At 37.2% G+C, this 18,550-nt stretch overlaps 2 protein-coding genes across 2 annotated transcripts; both read right to left on the reverse strand.

Annotated features, from left to right (window-relative positions):
• Positions 1–132: 132 nt before the first annotated feature.
• Positions 133–940, reverse strand: LOC149211686 (uncharacterized). The gene is made up of 3 exons (XM_089388459.1): positions 768–940; positions 582–646; positions 133–486 (listed from the first exon to the last, which is right to left on the reverse strand). Exons 1-3 carry the CDS (start codon positions 938–940, stop codon positions 290–292), a joined length of 435 nt encoding a protein of 144 aa, XP_089244585.1. The 3' UTR covers positions 133–289.
• A 3,583-nt stretch (positions 941–4,523) lies between these two features.
• LOC149211687 (uncharacterized) lies at positions 4,524–5,405 on the reverse strand. Its single transcript, XM_089388460.1, has 2 exons — positions 5,266–5,405; positions 4,524–5,124 (listed from the first exon to the last, which is right to left on the reverse strand). Exons 1-2 carry the CDS (start codon positions 5,403–5,405, stop codon positions 4,524–4,526), a joined length of 741 nt encoding a protein of 246 aa, XP_089244586.1.
• Between the last annotated feature and the right edge of the window lie 13,145 nt (positions 5,406–18,550).

Genomic DNA, 18,550 nt, shown 5'->3' on the forward strand with positions numbered 1-18,550 from the left:
AAACCCTTAACAGGTAACCAATGTAATCCATATAGTAACGAACCGTAAGCACTATACAGTCATGGATGGAATAGAACAGAACAAGCAGCAAGGCACGACACAAACCATCCATACGTACTGGCAATGCGAGAATGAAATTGAAATTAACCTCTATTGATAAATATGTGAGTCGAAAACTGTATAACTTAAGAAAACTGTGAAACACCCTTGTAGCCGTGAGAGGTCATAACAGACAAATGCGGTAAGCCGCAAGTAATACAACCAATATAATAACAGAGCTCATGTATTATTACATCTTTGTCAAACAGCTCCGAAGAGCATCCGAATATACAAATAATAACAGATGAACCTGAGCTCCTAAAACGTTCAATACATAACATCGAAATGAAGGGCGTAAACGCCAGAACCCTAAGATCTCATGCGGAGATGACAGACAGATAGAGACCGCCTGTAAGTGCACAAGAGGATGGAACATGACGGTTGGACCTGAGACATTAGGCATAAACCTGTCTCAGCCGGGGTCATCTCATATCAACACAGTGAAACCCTCAATAAAGACAGGTATATAATGGTAGGCTTACCTGCAAATGCCGCGGTGTCCAACCCTCCAGCGCGTTGTGTAGACCATCCTTGGACCGCGTCAGACCTGTGCACACCTATCTGTCAATGATAATCTTTGTTAGGGTATGATGAGGGTTCCAAGCTTACAAACAACTGAACAGGAAACCGTGGTAATAAAACATCATAAACGGAGGAATAACCCTTACCTGGCAGGAGGATGCGAACCGGAGGAGCTGCAGAGGAACTTGCCGAAGGAGTGAAGGAGCTCAGCGGCTGCAACCGGAGCAAATGAACCTAGCCCGACGTTTCCGGTGGTTAAATATGGTTTACCAAACCCTAAAACAAGCTGAGTCGTCCGATAACGAGGAGTGATCACCATCGTAGATTTGGGCGGGAGTTCGGTGCGAACCCCAGAGCAGGTCAACCCTCCACGAGGCACGTGACAGCACGTGAAGATGAGCCATCTGGCCTCGGTCGGGGTGAGCTGGTTCTTCCGTGTTCTTGTGTGGCACTTCACAATGTTAGAACGGAGGTGTGACAGATATGGCCCACGCATAAACGTGTAATACATTAAAACTGTGGTAAACCCAAATCGATTGTAAGGCATTAACTAAAGTCTGAACATAGTTTAACACTTTATGCCAAACCAATGTTAATAGAATGCTATATATGTATACGCCTGTAGGGACAGTGTAATGGTCTGGCGGAAACATGAACATGGGTAAACTTGTATTTAAGGGGTGTGGTCTTAGGTGAGCCCACCTTGTAATTTTTTTTTTATTTTTCATTATGTTAAGGCAGTGAGATCGTGACAATTATTTTATATGAGTATGATTATTAAATTAAAAAGTTGTTGATAAACATATATGAATACCATTAATTTAAAAAAAGTGGAGAATGACGTGGTTAATGTATATTAATTATAGTTAAGTTTAATTTGAACATCTCCATGAACTTTTAGGCTTAGACAAATAATTCTAATCCAAGAGATTAAAACCATGAATTATTTTGAAAGAATGAGAAATCTAGAATATTATTGTTATTATTTTCTCTTCTCTAAATACACAATTATTGAAAATTGCAAAAGTGAGAGGGATTAGTTGTTTTTTTTTAAATTTCAAAATGTGTAACTTAGTAAATTTTCCTCTGTTCAAATAAAAATATACATTGATATATATGAAAAAATCATATATATATATATATATATATATATATATATAGATATATATATAGTCACGACGAAAAAGCATAATTGTATTTATATAAGAAATATAAACATAGCATATATGGACAATGACATGGGAATATATATGTCTCATATAGATCTATCTAAGCAAAATCAAAGAGAGATATTGTCGCAAAACCAACACAAAAGAGCCATACAATCAACCATCATCAAAGTCTTCCAGAAAAACCATACTGACAACCATCATCAAAATCTTCAAAATATATAGGAGACTGGAGAATCCTGCGGCCACGGAAATGAAGAAATAGCATCATATAGGAAACGATGAACATCATCATATAGGAACCTAAGACCAGCATCATCTGGAGAGACAACAGAACTGATAGGAAAAAAGACCAAAAGGGAAATGGGGAGACCAGAATAGCTGCAAAAGAAGAGTTAAAAGTCGAGAGGAAAAAAATCCTGTATGGAGAAGATTTTCCCTTCATGAACAACCTGTAAAAACCATAAACCTGGAACTGCCTGAAGGCCCTTTTTTGATAAAACATCTGCCTGCTGATTGAGTGCCCTGTTGATGTGATGAATAGAGACTCCCTCTGATCTATTCCATAAGAATTTGATCCTGTCTAACCACCCTACAAGCTGAGGCTTGAGAATGTTATTCTTCTAAAGAACATAATCCACCATACCCTTCGAATCTCCAAAAATGGAGACATCCTGAAGATTAAGAAAGAGATAGAAGTTTAGAAGGCTAGCAAGGGCCATCGCCTCGGCTTTACTGTTGGATCCCCTCCCCCCATTCCAGTGAATGAGAAAATGACTATTTTCATTTGCCCAAATGAGAACCCCACAGCCATAAGACCTGACCCATTCTGTTCAGCTCCGTCGAAAAAAGCCCTTGGCATAGATGAAAGCTTATGTGGGAGCTCATTACAATTCTGATTCAACTGCTTGGAAGGTCTCTGCGGGATTCTTTCATAGATAGAAATAATGATGGAGTAAATTTCTAGAAAAGGGGATGAATTGTCACTGAAAATAAAACTGTTGCGCCACTTCCAGATACTCCAAAAAGTCATAATGAAAACTGATCTCCATGACTGCTTTTGATTACTGCACCATAGGAACGCTTCCATAATAGAAGCGTGGGACATATGCTAGATTCCATAGTAGTCCTCCAATGATTTCCAAAGTTGTTGAGATTTCTTGCAATTTAGAAAAAGGTGATAGTTGTTTTCCTCTGCTGACCTGCAGATAGGACAAAAGCCAGGACCCTGCCATCCTCGCTTCCTTAAGTTTTCCCAAGAAAGATTTCTATTGTGGAAAGACAACCATGAGAATAAAATCATTTTTGTAGGGCAGCCAGATTTCCAAAAGATGGGTGGGAATGAAGGGCTGAGCTGAGACTGCTTTAGGCCACTCAAATCTTGGTAAACATCTTTTACACGAATGGAGGACATCCCTTTCGAGTTTCTCCACATGAGGCAGTCCTGTTCCGCCGAGCGAAAAATGCCACAATTTCTGAGTCGAGTTCTGATATGGTCCCATTGAATAGCAATATCAACCGGCATCCCCAGACTTCCTGCTTCCTTCCAGAGAGGGATCGGACCCTGCCAACCTGCGATTAGGCTGTCCCAATAGAAAAAACCTTTCCTGTGAAGAAAAATCAATAAAGGATCAGGTACATCGATCACCTCAGCGCCACTCATAAATTGATCTCTCCCAATGAGGATCCTTTTGCCGGATTGGAATCGCCAAATTAAATTTTTCAGGAAATAGCTTTCGATCTTTCGGAGGCTTAACCATATTGGAGAGCCTAATGAAGATCCGATCCTTTCTTTTCTGAACCAGAATGATAGGTCCTTCATGCCCAAGTATTTCTTTCGTATTATGTTGCTCCAAGGACCATCTTCATAAATCCCTCTCCACAGGGTTTTACAAAGCAGTGCCTTTCCGAAATTCCTCAAGTCTAAAAGACCCCAGCCTCCCCTGCTCTTCGGCATAGAGATATTGGACAATTTTGAGAGGTGATATTTCTTTTTTCCCGCTTGTCCGCCCCAAATAAAATTTGCAGAAAGCTTATTCATTGACTGTATTATGCTTGCTGGAAGGAAATATAAATGAGCCCAATAAACTGCAAGTTGGTTTAACACCGATTGAGCGAGGATCACTCTTCCTGCTAGAGTAAGACATCTATACTCCCAAGCCGATATCCTCTTGTAGTATCTATCTATGATCCACTGCCAGTCCGCCTTTGTGTAACCAGATGCTTTTAACTGAAAGCCCAAATATTTAATTCTGAGACTGATAGTTTGTGCCTTAATTCCAAAGAGAGCTGATAACCAATCAACCTCATCCTGGCAGATATCATTGTGATAGATGACTGACTTAGCATTGTTTATCTGAAGACCTGTTGCCCTTTGAAAATTTTAAGAATTTCATAGAAACATAACCATGTGAGTCTGCATAGAATTCCAAACATTATAATATCATCAACAAATAGATTATGAGAGATCGAAATGCTCCTGCAAATTTTTAGCGGATGACACCTATTTTCCTTTACGGCCTTGTTGATATGGAGACTGAGAGAATTCATAGCCAGTATGAATAAGAGCGGGGATAAGGGACAGCCTTGACGAAGTCCTCTGGAGGCAAGGAAAAAGGAAGATGGGATCCCGTTTATGATCACCGCATAATTCACCTTCTTTACGCATGCCATGATCCAGTTTGTCATGCTAGCTCTTAAGCCAACCTTTGCAAGTAAACACCTTATGAATCCCTAGTCGAGGCAGTCGTACGCCTTGCGAAGGTCGATCTTGAGAATGATTGAATCCCTTTTTTTGGAATGAATAGAAAAAAGACCTTCCTGTGTACTTGCCACCGCATCCAGAATGTTTCTTTCTGCAATAATTTTGTAAGAAATATTACACAGAGAGATCGGTCGGAAGTCCATGAATGACTCTGCCTTTTCTTTCTTCGGAATGAGCGCTACATTAGTGGAGGCGGTCTTCTGGTTGATACTGCTTGAAATCCTGGAACCTTCTACCATTCTTAATAGATCAGCTTTGATGAGGTTGAAGAAGTGAATGGAGAATTCTATTGTACAGCCATCCGGCCTTGGACATTTATCTCTTTTAAAAGATTTCATAGTTCTTAGCAATTCCTCCTCAGAGACTGGCTGGAAAATTTTATCATTTGTATCCTCATCAAACATCTGAGGAAACACTTCAATGCCCCATAGAATGTCGTGGAACCTGCATTCTTCAGATCTTTGGAACTGTTTTTCAAAAACGTTTATTGCCTCATTTGATATTTCCTGTTGAGAATATAGGAAACCACCTCTTCCATCTCTTATCTTCCATATGGAATTCTTTTCACGCCTGGCATTTGCAAAATTATGGAAAAATTTTGTGTTCTTATCCCCTTCTTTTAACCATATCGCCCTACTTTTCAACCTCCAAAAAGATTCCTCTTGTTCTAATATTTTTATTTTCTTCTTTTGTAACTCCTTTATGAGACACCTCATTTTGAAGGATAGATGATGAGCAGTCATAGCTTCCGAAGCACTGTCCAATGCCTTCTGAATTTTCTTGAGATCATTTCTGTTGGATTGCCTTTTCTCATATTGCCACTCTTTTACCACCTTACCCATATAAGCCATTTTGTCTCTGAATGTCATCAAAAGCGAAGAAGGATTAGAGGACACCATCTCATTCCATGTTTTTTTTATAAGGTCATTAAAAGCCGAATCCTCCAAGAATGATCTGTTGAATTTGAATGAATATCCTTTTCTGAAACCCTTTTCCTTCCAGCCTAATAAGATCGGTCTATGATCTGAAATGAAGACATTATCAATTGATGAGAATGACATGCCCATACTGTCAATCAAGCTAGCATGGAGAATAAACCTATCCAGTCTCTTTGCAATATAAGCTTTCTTGGTTCTGCCATTTTCACATGTGGGGAGCATTTGGAGAGGGAGAATGTCGACAAAATTCCTCCTCAACAGTTCATTTTTAATTCTTTTAGAAAGAGGGTCCTTCTTCTTGTTACTGCCCCAGATTTCATCCATATTTAAAGTGACATTTAAATCCCCTGCAGTCAATAAATTTTCAACATCAAGAATTTCAGAGTCAAAGAGATTCTCCCAGAATAGCAGTCTATTCTTGTAGGGAGCATATACATTCAAGATATTTATTGGAAACTTATGTCCTCTCATTTGCGCCGAGATGAGGATCCCTGCCAAACAACTATATGTTTTTTCCTTGATCTAGATTGGATCCCATAAGACCACTAACCCCCCCAAAAGACCAATAGCTTCCAGAGCAAAGATGTGCCAGGAAGGAAACATCTTCCTAAAGTAAGAGATTGCAACAAAAGAGGCATGCATAGTTTCCTGTACTAAAATAATTTTGGGGCTTGCTGAGTAAAAGAGGTTCTTTAAGGCCAAAAATTTTGGACCTGCCCCCAGACCCCTTATGTTCATGGAAATAATGAAATTCATTTTGGAGACTTTTCGGCCATGCTTGCTCTAAGAGGCCTATCTTCTGTCATGTCAATGATGGGAACATCTATGAGAGATAAATTACGAACCCCTCTGCCCACGCCATCCCCTCTCCCCTAAAATGCTTGCTTCCCCCTTTTGTTTTTCTCCTCACCGTAGTATTACGAGTGAACTTTGGACTAATTTGAGGGGGGTTTTGGACTGCAGGTTTATGAATTGTGAGAGCCCTGAGCTGTAAAGTTTTTTTACTTAATATGAAATCCAAGTCGCTGTCTATTGAATTTGTGGGCGAGGATATAGGAGAGTTAGCTGGGGTAGTAGTTATCAAAATATCTTTCCCTCTTTCGAGTGAAGAACTGATTTTATTTGGCGATGGTGTTGAGGAGTAGATGGTTTGGATTTCCTTATTGAGATTTTTAAAGTGGTGCAGAGTTGGAAGAGGATTTGGAACCTCATGATCTGAGGCCGGCTCCAGAGGGGGCATGGATGGAGATATGGGCGGAATAGGAACCTCGCGGTCCCGAGGTAGGCTCTAGAGGGGGCATAGAGGGGGATATAGGCTCCACGGGGATATGGGTATCAAGTAGCTGTGGAGAATGCTAATGGTCTTCAGAAAAAAAATTTCGCTGTACTTTTGACCCTAAGGGAGACTTACTGTTTGAGGATGTGGACCGCACCGAATCCTGGCATGATGATTTTACTTTGAAGGGCTTTGCTGCAAAACAATGATAACCATGATGCTTTCGGTTATTAATAAGCCATCTTGAACAGTTCTTTATTAAATGCCCAATGCAGTGACATGCTGAGCATCTAAAGGGAATCCCCCAGAAGTCAAGCCTTTGCCGGATTTTTAATTCCCTCCAGTGAATGTCAATATGGTCCGGGAATCCTCCTTTGAAGGCTTTGTCTATCAAAATCCACGCTACTCATTTGTCTTTCTCTCCTAAAACCCATGGATCCACGTAAATGCATCTTCCAATGGCGTTCCCGATTTCATCTAAAGTTTCCTTTGACCATAACTCTAATGGCAGACCGGGAAGTTTGACCCAAATCAAATTATTAGATGGAATATTATTTAATGGATTGTAGCCCATATACCATCTATGCAATGCCAGAAAACTTCTTTTATAAACCCACTGTTGTTTCAAAATGATTTCAAGGTCACTGGAACTAAGAAAATGAAAGCAGTACCATTCTTTCAGTAATCTGGTGACAATTGGAACATATCCAATTAACGACTTCCATTGCTGCTCGAGCGAGCACCTCATCTTTGAGTCATCCAATTCTAGGAAATGCCACCTCCCGACCAAGGCATTAGCTTGGAGATTTTCTATGCGTTCTTCCAGATGAATATTATCTATTGTAATAGCTGCGGGAGGGGGGATAGTCTTTACAGGTTTTTGGTTTTTCTAAGAAAAACCTTCCTGCCAGGCCTTATGAATGTGATCTTTTTCAGATTGATTGATAGTGCGCAAAGGTTTTTCTTTTGATCAGACAAAGCCTTCCTCCTCATTCTATGGGACTGAGGGGTGAATCAACATTTCCTCCAAAGTGGACTGTCATTAACTTGACAACTTGGCATTTTCGTGGATAGATTCTACCTGGATGGCCACTTTTATCATAGCCTCCAAGTTAGATGTGTCAGTCATTCTTAAAGCGGCCACCTAACTCTATGCTCATAGGGATCATAAAAATCCAGGAAAGATATGAGTCAGACACTACGGTAAAAAGAAACATATGATTTCTGAACAAGATGCCCGGAGAAGGAAGGTTTAAAATTCAATTTTCCTGACCGCAGTACCGTCAGGGGAAGCCTTGGCAAGGAGTTTACCCTTATTCCAAGAGGAAAGGTATTAATTATGAGACCATCTGTCCATCTGCCTTTAAATGGGATGACTATATCATTAGCTCGACTCTGACAGACACACAGAAATTTGAAAAAATGATGGCTTTGCTTAATTCGGAAGTCTTGTTCCCATCCTAAAGGTAACTTAAATATTTAGGGAATTACCTTACTTGACTCTGCCCGAGGATTTCCTGGCCAGAGATAGAAATTAAGGCTTGTACTTTTGATTAAAATCCGGCTCCCGGGAGAGAAAACCAGCCTGGAAAAACTAGGAGGATTCAGGAAGGTGGCAACGATGAGCCAAGAGTTCCAGAGATCAAGAGACTTCACCAGGCTAAACCTTCATGACGATTCCTCAGGACAAACTATACAACAACAGAAAAACTGACAGACACACCACCAAGGGCCTAGCTTAAATCGGAAATCCGAGCATGGGTTGGAAATGACAAAATATTTCTGAATCTTGAGAAATGATATCCATGACCAACTTAAAAACGATTTCGCAGACATGTGAAAAAACACAAGAATTCTACAGAAATCCTTGAAGATATAACGAAGACATCTATGCTTATATCAATATAACTTCCAGATCATTCCATCAAAACTAGAAATAGCTTCGTGCTATCATAAGAATTGCAATGTCTAATTAAAATTCAAACGTCTGAAAACTGCTTGAACCTTTCCTTTTAACAGACATCCTTTTATCAAAAAAACTCACATAAAATTTTAGGCTGAAAGATACTAACCTGGAGACGCAGGCAAGCTGAGGGTAGAGTGAAAGAGTGAAAAGCGAATTCGAGCCACGATCAAAGAAGAAACAAAACCCAAAGCATAGTAAGGAAGAACCAAAGTGGTCCTCTTATGAAGAAGATAGAACCCTCAACGCAGAACAATCGTAGAAATTCAGGGCGTGGAAAAGCTTACCAGTAAGCCAGCCAGTGTAATATGAAGCAAGATTATGAGCCGACATGAGTCATGGCTAATGTTAGACGGAGGCCAAGTGTCATTAATAAGATAGTGCAACGGGTCTTGGCTTGGAATCAGGGAAAAGCAAGCGTAGCTGCAAGGAGCCAACATGCATTGGTTGTTGTTACACCTGTGCCAAGCTTATAGGTCCTACCTCCCTCGCGTTCTCTGGTTGGGCGCCTTTCCCTGCACTCCTCCACTTAGCTGCCGCACTCCTTGCCTCTAGAAGATCCATTTCTTACCAAGAAAGGAGGAGGGCAACTCCTCATGAAAGATCACAATAATGCTATGAATCGACTAACTATATATATATATATATATGAAAATACTAACTATCAATTTATTTAAATTTTTACTTCAATTATACTTTGTCGTTGTCTTTTTTATCACTTTAACATTGATATAAAAATATTTTTCATTTGTAATTAGTTCAAAGCTCTTGTCATAATTATAGCTTATGTTATTGGTAACTCTTACTTATAAATTGGTAAAAGAGTAATTAACAGTTGGGATTTGAAATGTTGGCATAAAAATGTTCATACTGTGGATTCTCCGGTAACTGAGTCAAAAGATACAAACCACAGATCTCTTAAATCCAGTAATTAACATTTAGAGTAAGAGAGAAAGCGATAAAAATGATGTATGTTATATAAGCATATTATGATAACAAAATGAGCTAGTGTGATAGGGTGATATATAAATAATGAAAAAAGATATGATTTATGTTCTTAGCATTACATTAAATTCCATTCACTATACTATCTAATTTATGATCAATCCAAGCAATATTTTGAGAAGCTTCTAAACTACACAATTCAAAAAGGAAAATATAATTTGTATATAATTATCGAGGTTAGGTTTAGAAGGTATGGTTTTCAACACTCATCATCTTTATTTTTACATTAAATTTTAAATTCTGATCGCCTTTGGATAACTTATAAGTTCTTTTTTTATTAATAAGATATATTATAATGCCTTATAAGTTCAACATGATCATTAATTAATCATGTCATAAGTTCAACATGCTTATTAATTAATCACATTTCATTATAAATCACAGCTATAGAGTGACTTGATAAAGTAATTGAGGTAATTTGAAATAAAAATAATAAATTTAAAATCAACTTGTTATTTATTTGTTATCACAACATTGTTGCAGTTTCAGTCCAAAGCACTTCATTGGACATTAACATTTTGCAAAGTTAAAGCAACATTTTTTTCTATGTCACCCATATAATTATATCCCTACGTTTTAAATATATGATGCAATATGTAAAGAAATGGAGAAACATTCTTTCAAAAGCATGATGACAATGTATTATAATAATAATAATAATTTATTATTATTCCATTTTTTATTTAATTTATATGGTGCAATATGTCTTTAAGGAAATGGAGAAACATTCCTTCAAAAGCATGATGACAATGTATTATCATAATAATAATAATAATAATTTATTGTTATTATTTTATTTTTTCTTTATCAAATTAAAGTTAATTTATTATATTTATTTTTTTACATAAAAGGTGATATTGAAATTAGAAAATTTTACTAAAAAAATGCATATATGTAAAGAAAATATTATTGGTTTTATTATTTAATTTTAAGGTAGCAATTTCACTGCCAAATTTTAGGAAGACATACATTGTCTATCCCTTCTGGTTTTAAACTTGTGATTTCTTAGGAGGAAACACATGCTCTTAACCATTAGGCCCACTCAAACTATATAGCCTTAATGAGCACATACATTCATCAGCTCAAAACTAATTACAATAATCATGACAAGATTTCCATGGTAGAAGTGAGAAAGTTTTTTCAAAGCATGGGTTTATAATTTACCCTAGGAATATAATTTATATTTATGCTTCATTGTAGAAAAGCTGATGTTTAATCATGGGACGCTTTGATGCTGTGTTGAATTTATAACAAAATGATTTATTCAACTAAAGAACTAATTTATAACAAAATGATTTATTTAACTTAAGAACTAAATAAAGGGTGTGATATTTGGATCCAGATATGTGTTATGGCTTTGATGACATAGTAAGGAGGGCTTAAACATCATAAATTAAAGTTTTTTTTTTTTTTTTTTTTTTTTTTTTTTTTTTTTTTTTTGTATATTTTAGATTATTCTTAAAATAATGGTATTTGTTAGTCTTTTTGTTAATATATTTATGATTTAGGGAATTATTTTGAGGTTAAAAAAATGTGATTTAAAAGTATTATAATTCTCAATATTAGTGGGCATGACATTTGGTTTAGGACACATCAACTTTTAATATGTTTGGATTTTAGTTTTCTCTCATTTACTTTTGAGTTTTGAATATAAATTGTCATACAAAATGACACCGTTTAAAGCCAACCATGTTAACAAGATATGACAAATTTTATTGATTTTAAACTAATGAGAGCATCCAAAATATGCAAGTCCTTTATTATGAGAAATAAAATTAATGTTAAAGTCTAGAAATCAAGAATAATCTACATTTTTAAGATAATAATAATTATACATTCCAACTTTTTCCTTTTTAAATTATTTATTTTTATTTTTATTTTTTTTAATTAAGTTGGTGGGATGTTAGTAGCATAATAATTAAGTTGGTGAGATGTTAGCGATGGTCTCATAATATCATATGAAGATAATATGTTCTTTATGTTAATTATAATCAAGTAATAAAGACGTAGCATACACTCTGTGACTACTCTTATACCTATCAGGTATATATACACTTAAAATTAACTATTAACTATTTACTTGACTACTGCCCTATATGTTTTTTAAAAACGATTTAGATAAATTCTACTCTTTACCATTCGTTAAAAAATGTGCGCAATGTCCTTTATGGAAAACTACAAATTGCTGTTACAATAAATATAAAATATAAATTAATAAAATTCCTTTGGACTTTTAAACAATATATTTAGTGTAATAATATTCTCGTCCAGTACTGTTTAGAGTATATTTTGTGGTATATTATTTTATATTAGTATGATTAAAAAATTAAAAGTTGTCGAATAATGTTCAAAGTATATTTTATGGTATATTATTTTATATGAGTATGATTATTAAATTAAAAAGTTGTTAATAAACCTGTATGAATACCATTAATTTAAAAAAAGTGGAGAATGACCTGGTTAATGTATATTAATTATAGTTAAGTTTAATTTGATCGACTCCATGAATTTTTAGGGTTAGACAAATAATTCTAATCCAAGAGATTAAAATCATGAATTATTTTGAAAGAATGAAAAATCTAAAATATTATTGTTATTATTTTCTCTTCTCTAAATACACAATTATTGAAAATTGGAGGGATTAGTTGTTTTTTTAAATTTCAAAATGTGTAACTTAGGAATTTCTCGATTTAAATAAAAATATAAAATCCTATATATATATATAGATAAATAAAGAAAAGAGTTTAATTATCTATTTATTTAAATTTTTATTTCAATTATCACTTTATTGTTGCCTTTTCTTTCACTTTTACATTGATATAAAAATATTTTTTATTTATAATTAATTCAAAGCTCTTGTCATAATTATAGCTTATGCTATTGGTAACTCTTATTTACAAATTGGTAAGAGTAATTAACATTTAGAGTAAAAGATAAAATAATAAAAATATGTTCTATAAGCATATTATGATAACAAAATGAGCTAGGGTGACATAGAAATAATGAAAAAATATATGATTTGTGTTCTTAGCATTACATTAAATTTTATTCACTGTCTAATTTATGATCCATCCATGCAATGATTTTGAGAAGTTTCTAAACTACACAATTCAAAAAGGAAAATATAATTTGTATATAATTATCAAGGTTAGGTTTAGAAAGTATGGTTTTTAACACTCATCATCTCTCTTTTTACATTAAATTTTAAATTCTCATCGCCTATGAATAACTTATAAGTTCTTTTTTATTAATAAGATATATTATAATGGCTTATAAGTTCAACATGATTATTAATTAATCATGTCATAAGTTCAACATGCTTATTAATTAATCACATTTCATTATAAATCAAAGCTTTAGAGTGACTTGATAAAGTAATTAAGGTAATTTGAATTAAAAATAATAATTTTAAAATCAACTTGTTATTTATTTGTTTATCACAACATTGTTGCAATTTCATTCCAAAGCACTTCATTTGACATTAACATTTTGCAAAGTTAAAGTAACAACCTACCTCTTTTTCTTATTTTTTTCTACGTCATGCATATAATTATATCCCTATGTTACTGGAGTTAAATATATGATGCAAGATGTCTTTAAAGAAATGGAGAAACATGCTTTCAAAAGCATGATGACAATGTATTATAATAATAATAATTTATTATTATTATTATTATTTCATTTTTTATTTAATTTATATGGTGCAATATGTCTTCAAGGAAATGGAGAAACATTCTTTCAAAAGCATGATGACAATGTACCATAATAATAATAATAATTTATTATTATTTCTTTTTGTGTAAATCAGCATTTTATATTAAGATAGAAATACATATTTACAAAAGATCTGCTCGTGCAAACAGAAGACTACTTTCCTGATACGCATACATATCATCTTGACCAAAAAAACCTCCTGCAGAACCTCAGGGCACACCACGCAGGGTGGCAAAGACAGTCAGGCGTTGACCAAAAAACAGACAGTGAGCAAACAGAGACCCACATGGAGCCACGGACATTAAAAGCAGAAAACAAAAAAAGCGTATAATATGGATAAATTCCCAGGCCAATGATCGCATATGCAGATCCATGTCCCAAGAACTCATCCAAAGCTTGCAGCAGAGACTAGTTACATCTCGAGAACCACATAATTCTTGGGGGAATCCTACCCAGTCGGAGCTTTGGCTCTACCCACCTGAGGAGGTGCTAAAAGTGTACTCTTACTGTTGCTCGTGATCCCCTCTACCCTTTCCCCAGCATTGGAAGCTTCCTGACATATGGAGTGTCGTAGAAGACTGATTAAGACATTTGGTTTTTTAGAGATGCTGTCGAATTGTTGCTCCAGGCGGCTAATTTTGAAATCCAAGCCTTCCAGGATAGCCGCATGCTCAGCAGAAGTAACAGCAATAGCATGTTGGGCCTGTCGAGCTTGGATGATGTAGTCACCCTACATACTTATGGCCATTTCCAGTAGCGTTTTCATTCTCCACATTTCTGCTTGTGTGCGGACATATTGGGTGGCTCGGGTTGTAGACCTTCCAGGGTCGTGGACCCATTCCATGTCTTTTTCCAGATCCTGCTCCTCCAAATTTTCCTCTTCCTCAGTAACAATGGCCTCCAGCTCCTCGATCTTACGTTTCTCCCTCTGCAATGTCCTTGTTTCATAGGCCTCCCGTGCGTGCCTGAGATCCCAGTTTGCAGATGCATTTCTACTACTTTCACTCGCCATTATCTTGAACTCACGCACCCGACTACCCTGTATTCTAAGGATCGAGGAAAAGAATTTCTGTAGACTAAATGAGTGCACAGTGGCGCTGCCGACACTGGGTGTTGAAGTTATATAGGAGAGATCGGGTGAGCCACTTGCAGCTTTCCATATTTTCACCTGCTGGCTGCAAATTCCTTCATGATTATTTCTATATTGTGGTATATCCTTTCGATGATGTCTCGGATTTTTACTCTTAAGTTTGCCTCTCTTGGGCTTCCCCAAAGCGTGCCAAGTGTCCTTATTTCTATATGGGCACTGGCGTCGCTCATACTTTCTGCTTATGGAGTTGATGGGCATGACTCTCACCTGCTTGTGCATTGAATGCCCATTTCCTGCCTGTCCTTCATTCCTCTGCCGACCTTTAATTCTCCCCGCAGTATAATTGATCTTAATCATATCCCAATGCTTGTAAGAGTGCTATCCCATTGTCCTTATCTTTCATTTACCATATCCTACCTCGAGAGCAGGGTACATTTGTTTCTAACTTCCAGGCAGGTGACGTCCTGCCAACAGCTATCCATGATGTTGTTTGGGTTCTCTATACCATAATTTGCCAGATGCTCCACAACTGTATTGGCTTTGCGGCAAACAGGTTGAAATATTAACCCTTTCAAATGCCCAAGATGATCGGCAATACTCTCTGTTACTTTGGCTAGTCACCAATGTTGTGCAACTTTGTTTGCTTTAGCTCCCGCAAACATCCTTCTCGTTGCTGTGATTGCGAGTTGGGAGTCCCCTTCTACCACCGCTGCGCCCGCTTGTAATTTCCCGAGAATTCTCAGTCCCTGTTCCATTGTTGCGAACTCCATCTCATTGTTGGTTCTTTCCCCTAAGGCTATGTTGTAGATGTACTAAATTTCTCCTTCGCTATTCCTAATAATGCCTCCGATGTCGGCCAGACCCGGATTTCCCCGAGAGGCACCATCAAAATTTAGCTTGAGGAAGCGTGAAGGTGGTAATTTCCAAATGCTTAAAGTGGAACTTATCTCTTGTTGGCGATATACGGTAGCTGCAAAGGTTCCTTTATCCAGGTTAAAGGCTTTCAAGATTTGTAAGTCCCCAGTTGATGTTTTAGTATCTTTGTCAGGTTTGCCTTTGACAAGAATCAATTGCCTGGTATTTTGAATGATTATTTCTATAGAGTGATTTATGTTTCTGGTTTCGTTTAAAAATACTCTCCTATTCCTTTCCCTCCAAATTGTCCATGTGATAAACCCTGGCATAGTTTTCCAAATTAGGTTGAACAATTGATTGCTGGAGAAATTGCCTCGCCAATTTAAGATAGTTGCTTGAATGGACTCTCTTATTCTGTCTGTTTGCTGCAAAATGGTTTCCACCCAATTCCACAGGCGGTTTGCAACCTCACAAGTGTTGAAGAGATGATTCATTGTTTCTTCTTCCTTTTCGCACATTGGGCATCTAGAAGGACCACAAAACCCTTTCTTTTGGAGATTCTCCCAAGTGAGAGTTTTCCTGTGCATTAGGAGCCAGAGGAATGTTTTAATTTTCGGCCAGAATTGAGAATCCCAAACCTTATTGCTCCATTTAACCTTTTCTTCTTGCTCAAAATCTTCGATACAATTTCTGTATTCTTTGAGCGTGAAATTGCCCCCTCCTCGCTTACCCCATCTTAGTTGGTCGTTGTCTTCTGCCATTCTAATTCTTCTTTTTTTTAGCAGTGTTTGCAGATCTCTGATGTCATTGTTTGCTTCGGCCAAGTTCTCTGTTTCATTGAATGCCCAATATCTCCATTCCAGGTCCCTATTGTTAGGATTCCAATAGTGATTCACCATTATTTTCCCAAGCTCCTGGTAATTTCGTTGCAACCCTACAAATTCAGGCCTTTCTAGCTTGGGGAGTTGTTGTCAGGCATCCTCCCAAAAAAGGGTCATTTCTCCATTGTGAATTTCCCAGAAGCTATTCTCCTGTATAATGTGTCGATTATTCCTTGCATGGTTCCAGATCGGAGAGCCTTCTGGATTCTCTTGCATTCTGATCAGGTGCTAAATACTATGCATTGGAGCATATTTTTCCTTCCAATGTCTAGCCCACGGAAGATTGAGTTCCTTCAGCCATTTCCACCACAACTTGGCACCGCAGGCCCTATTGATGGTAGAGGGGTCTAGCAGATTTAACCCTCCCAGTTGTTTGGGTTTACATAATTTGTTCCATGCCACTAGTGCCCACTTTTTCTTCTCTGTGTTTCCCGACCATAAGAAAGTTCTCTGAATTACCCTCATTTGCTGCAGGACTCCTTTGGGAGCAAGAATTATGGAGAGCAAGTATTGTGGAATAGCTTGCAAGACTACTTTGGTTAAGACTAGTCTACCAGCAAAATTGAGGGCACTGTGGGTCCAATGTTGGCATCTTTTCTCCATGCTAACTAAGATCTTCTCCCAATGAATTTTTTGCCAGGGTTTATCCAATAGAGGAGCTCCTAGGTACCTAGAGGGCAGGTTACTTCTCCGGAAGCCCAGAATGGTAGAGAGATTTTTTTGCACTGCTAAATGAGTATTGAAAAAAAAGATGGTGGATTTAGATAGGTTAACTTCCATACCTGAAGCTTTGTTGAAAAGATTGAGGATACTTTTATAGCCCAAGGCTTCTTTGACTGTTGGGGTGCCATGTAACATTTTGTCATCAACAAATTGTTGGTGAGTGGTCGCTGGGATGGAAGGCAGGGGCTGCAATCCTTTGATGCTTCCTTTCTCTTTGGCGTTGTGAATGAGTCTACTTAATCCTTCCATCAGGATGACAAAAAGGAAGGGTGATAATGGGTCACCTTTCGTGAGTCCTCGTGAGGGAGAAAATTGATCGGTCGGGGCACCATTTACCAGAATGGAAAATTTAGTAGATTTGATCAGGGCTAGAATCCACATTATCCATTGACTGGCAAAACCGAAAGCCTTTAAAATTGCTTCAAGGTAATTCCAGTTGACTTTATCATAAGCCTTTGATAAGTCAAGTTGCATCATCATACCTGCAATTTTCCTGGAGTGAAGTGTATGAATCATTTCTTGAGCTAGTAAAATGTTGTCCAGAATTTGTCTCCCCTCAACATATCCCAATTGTTCTTCAGAGATGAGGCCCCGAAGAATAGGTTTCATCCTATTAGCTATGAATTTAGAGATAATTTTATATATAACATTGCACAAAGCAATAGGCCGAAATTTTTCCGGGGTATTGGCCTCCTCTTCTTTTGGTATCAGGGTGAGGAAAGTAGAATTTAGGGACTTGAGGATTGAGGCAGAATGCCAAGAGTCTTCCACCACTTCCCAGACCTGTGTTTTAACAATGTCCCAACAAGCCTTGTAGAAGTTGATGGTAAACCCATCAGGCCCAGGAGCTTTATCATTTGGCATGCCCTTCACCGCTTCTTCCACCTCTTCCAAAGAAATTTCTCGAGTTAGTGCTAGGTTTTTCTCATTGGTGATTGTCTTGGGAATGGATTGGATAAGTTCCTCAATTGCTTCTGTCCTGTCCACCTCTGGCTCTTTAGCTATGCTGCTGAAATGTGAAGTAAGCAGGGTTGAAACTTCTTGATGTGTCTGAAGAATGGCTCCCTGTTCATTTTTGAGATTGAGGATTTTGTTCGCTCCCCTGTGGTCCATTGCTGATCTATGGAAGAATTTTGTATTCTGTTCCCCTTCCTTGAGCCACTGAATCCGAGACTTTTGTTTCCAAAGGGTCTCCTCTTGTTGGAAACGAAGCTGCCATTGCTGCATTAGAATTTTTTCTTTGTTTGTTGTTTCTGGGTTAATGTCTCCAGCGATCCAACCTTTGTGTATTTGCTCCAATTGCTCCTCTAATTTGGCTTTTTCTTTGAATATGTTCCCAAAAACTGTTTCATTCCATATTTTGATTTTGTTCTTGATATATCTCAATTTGCCTTGTAATCTGTACATTTTGGTGCCTCTGATGTCCACCGGTTCATGCCACAAATTTTCAATAAGTTGAATGAAATCTGGATGAGTGAGCCAGAATTTCTCAAATCTAAATGGCTTGTTTCTTGGAGTTCCCTGGATAGCCGCATTCAGAGAAATGGGCCA

This window comes from Pinus tabuliformis, chromosome 1_1, assembly GCF_031772625.1.
Source record: "Pinus tabuliformis cultivar Carrire ecotype Pingquan chromosome 1_1, CPIR1, whole genome shotgun sequence".
In the NCBI taxonomy this organism is placed as follows: Eukaryota; Viridiplantae; Streptophyta; class Pinopsida; order Pinales; family Pinaceae; genus Pinus; species Pinus tabuliformis.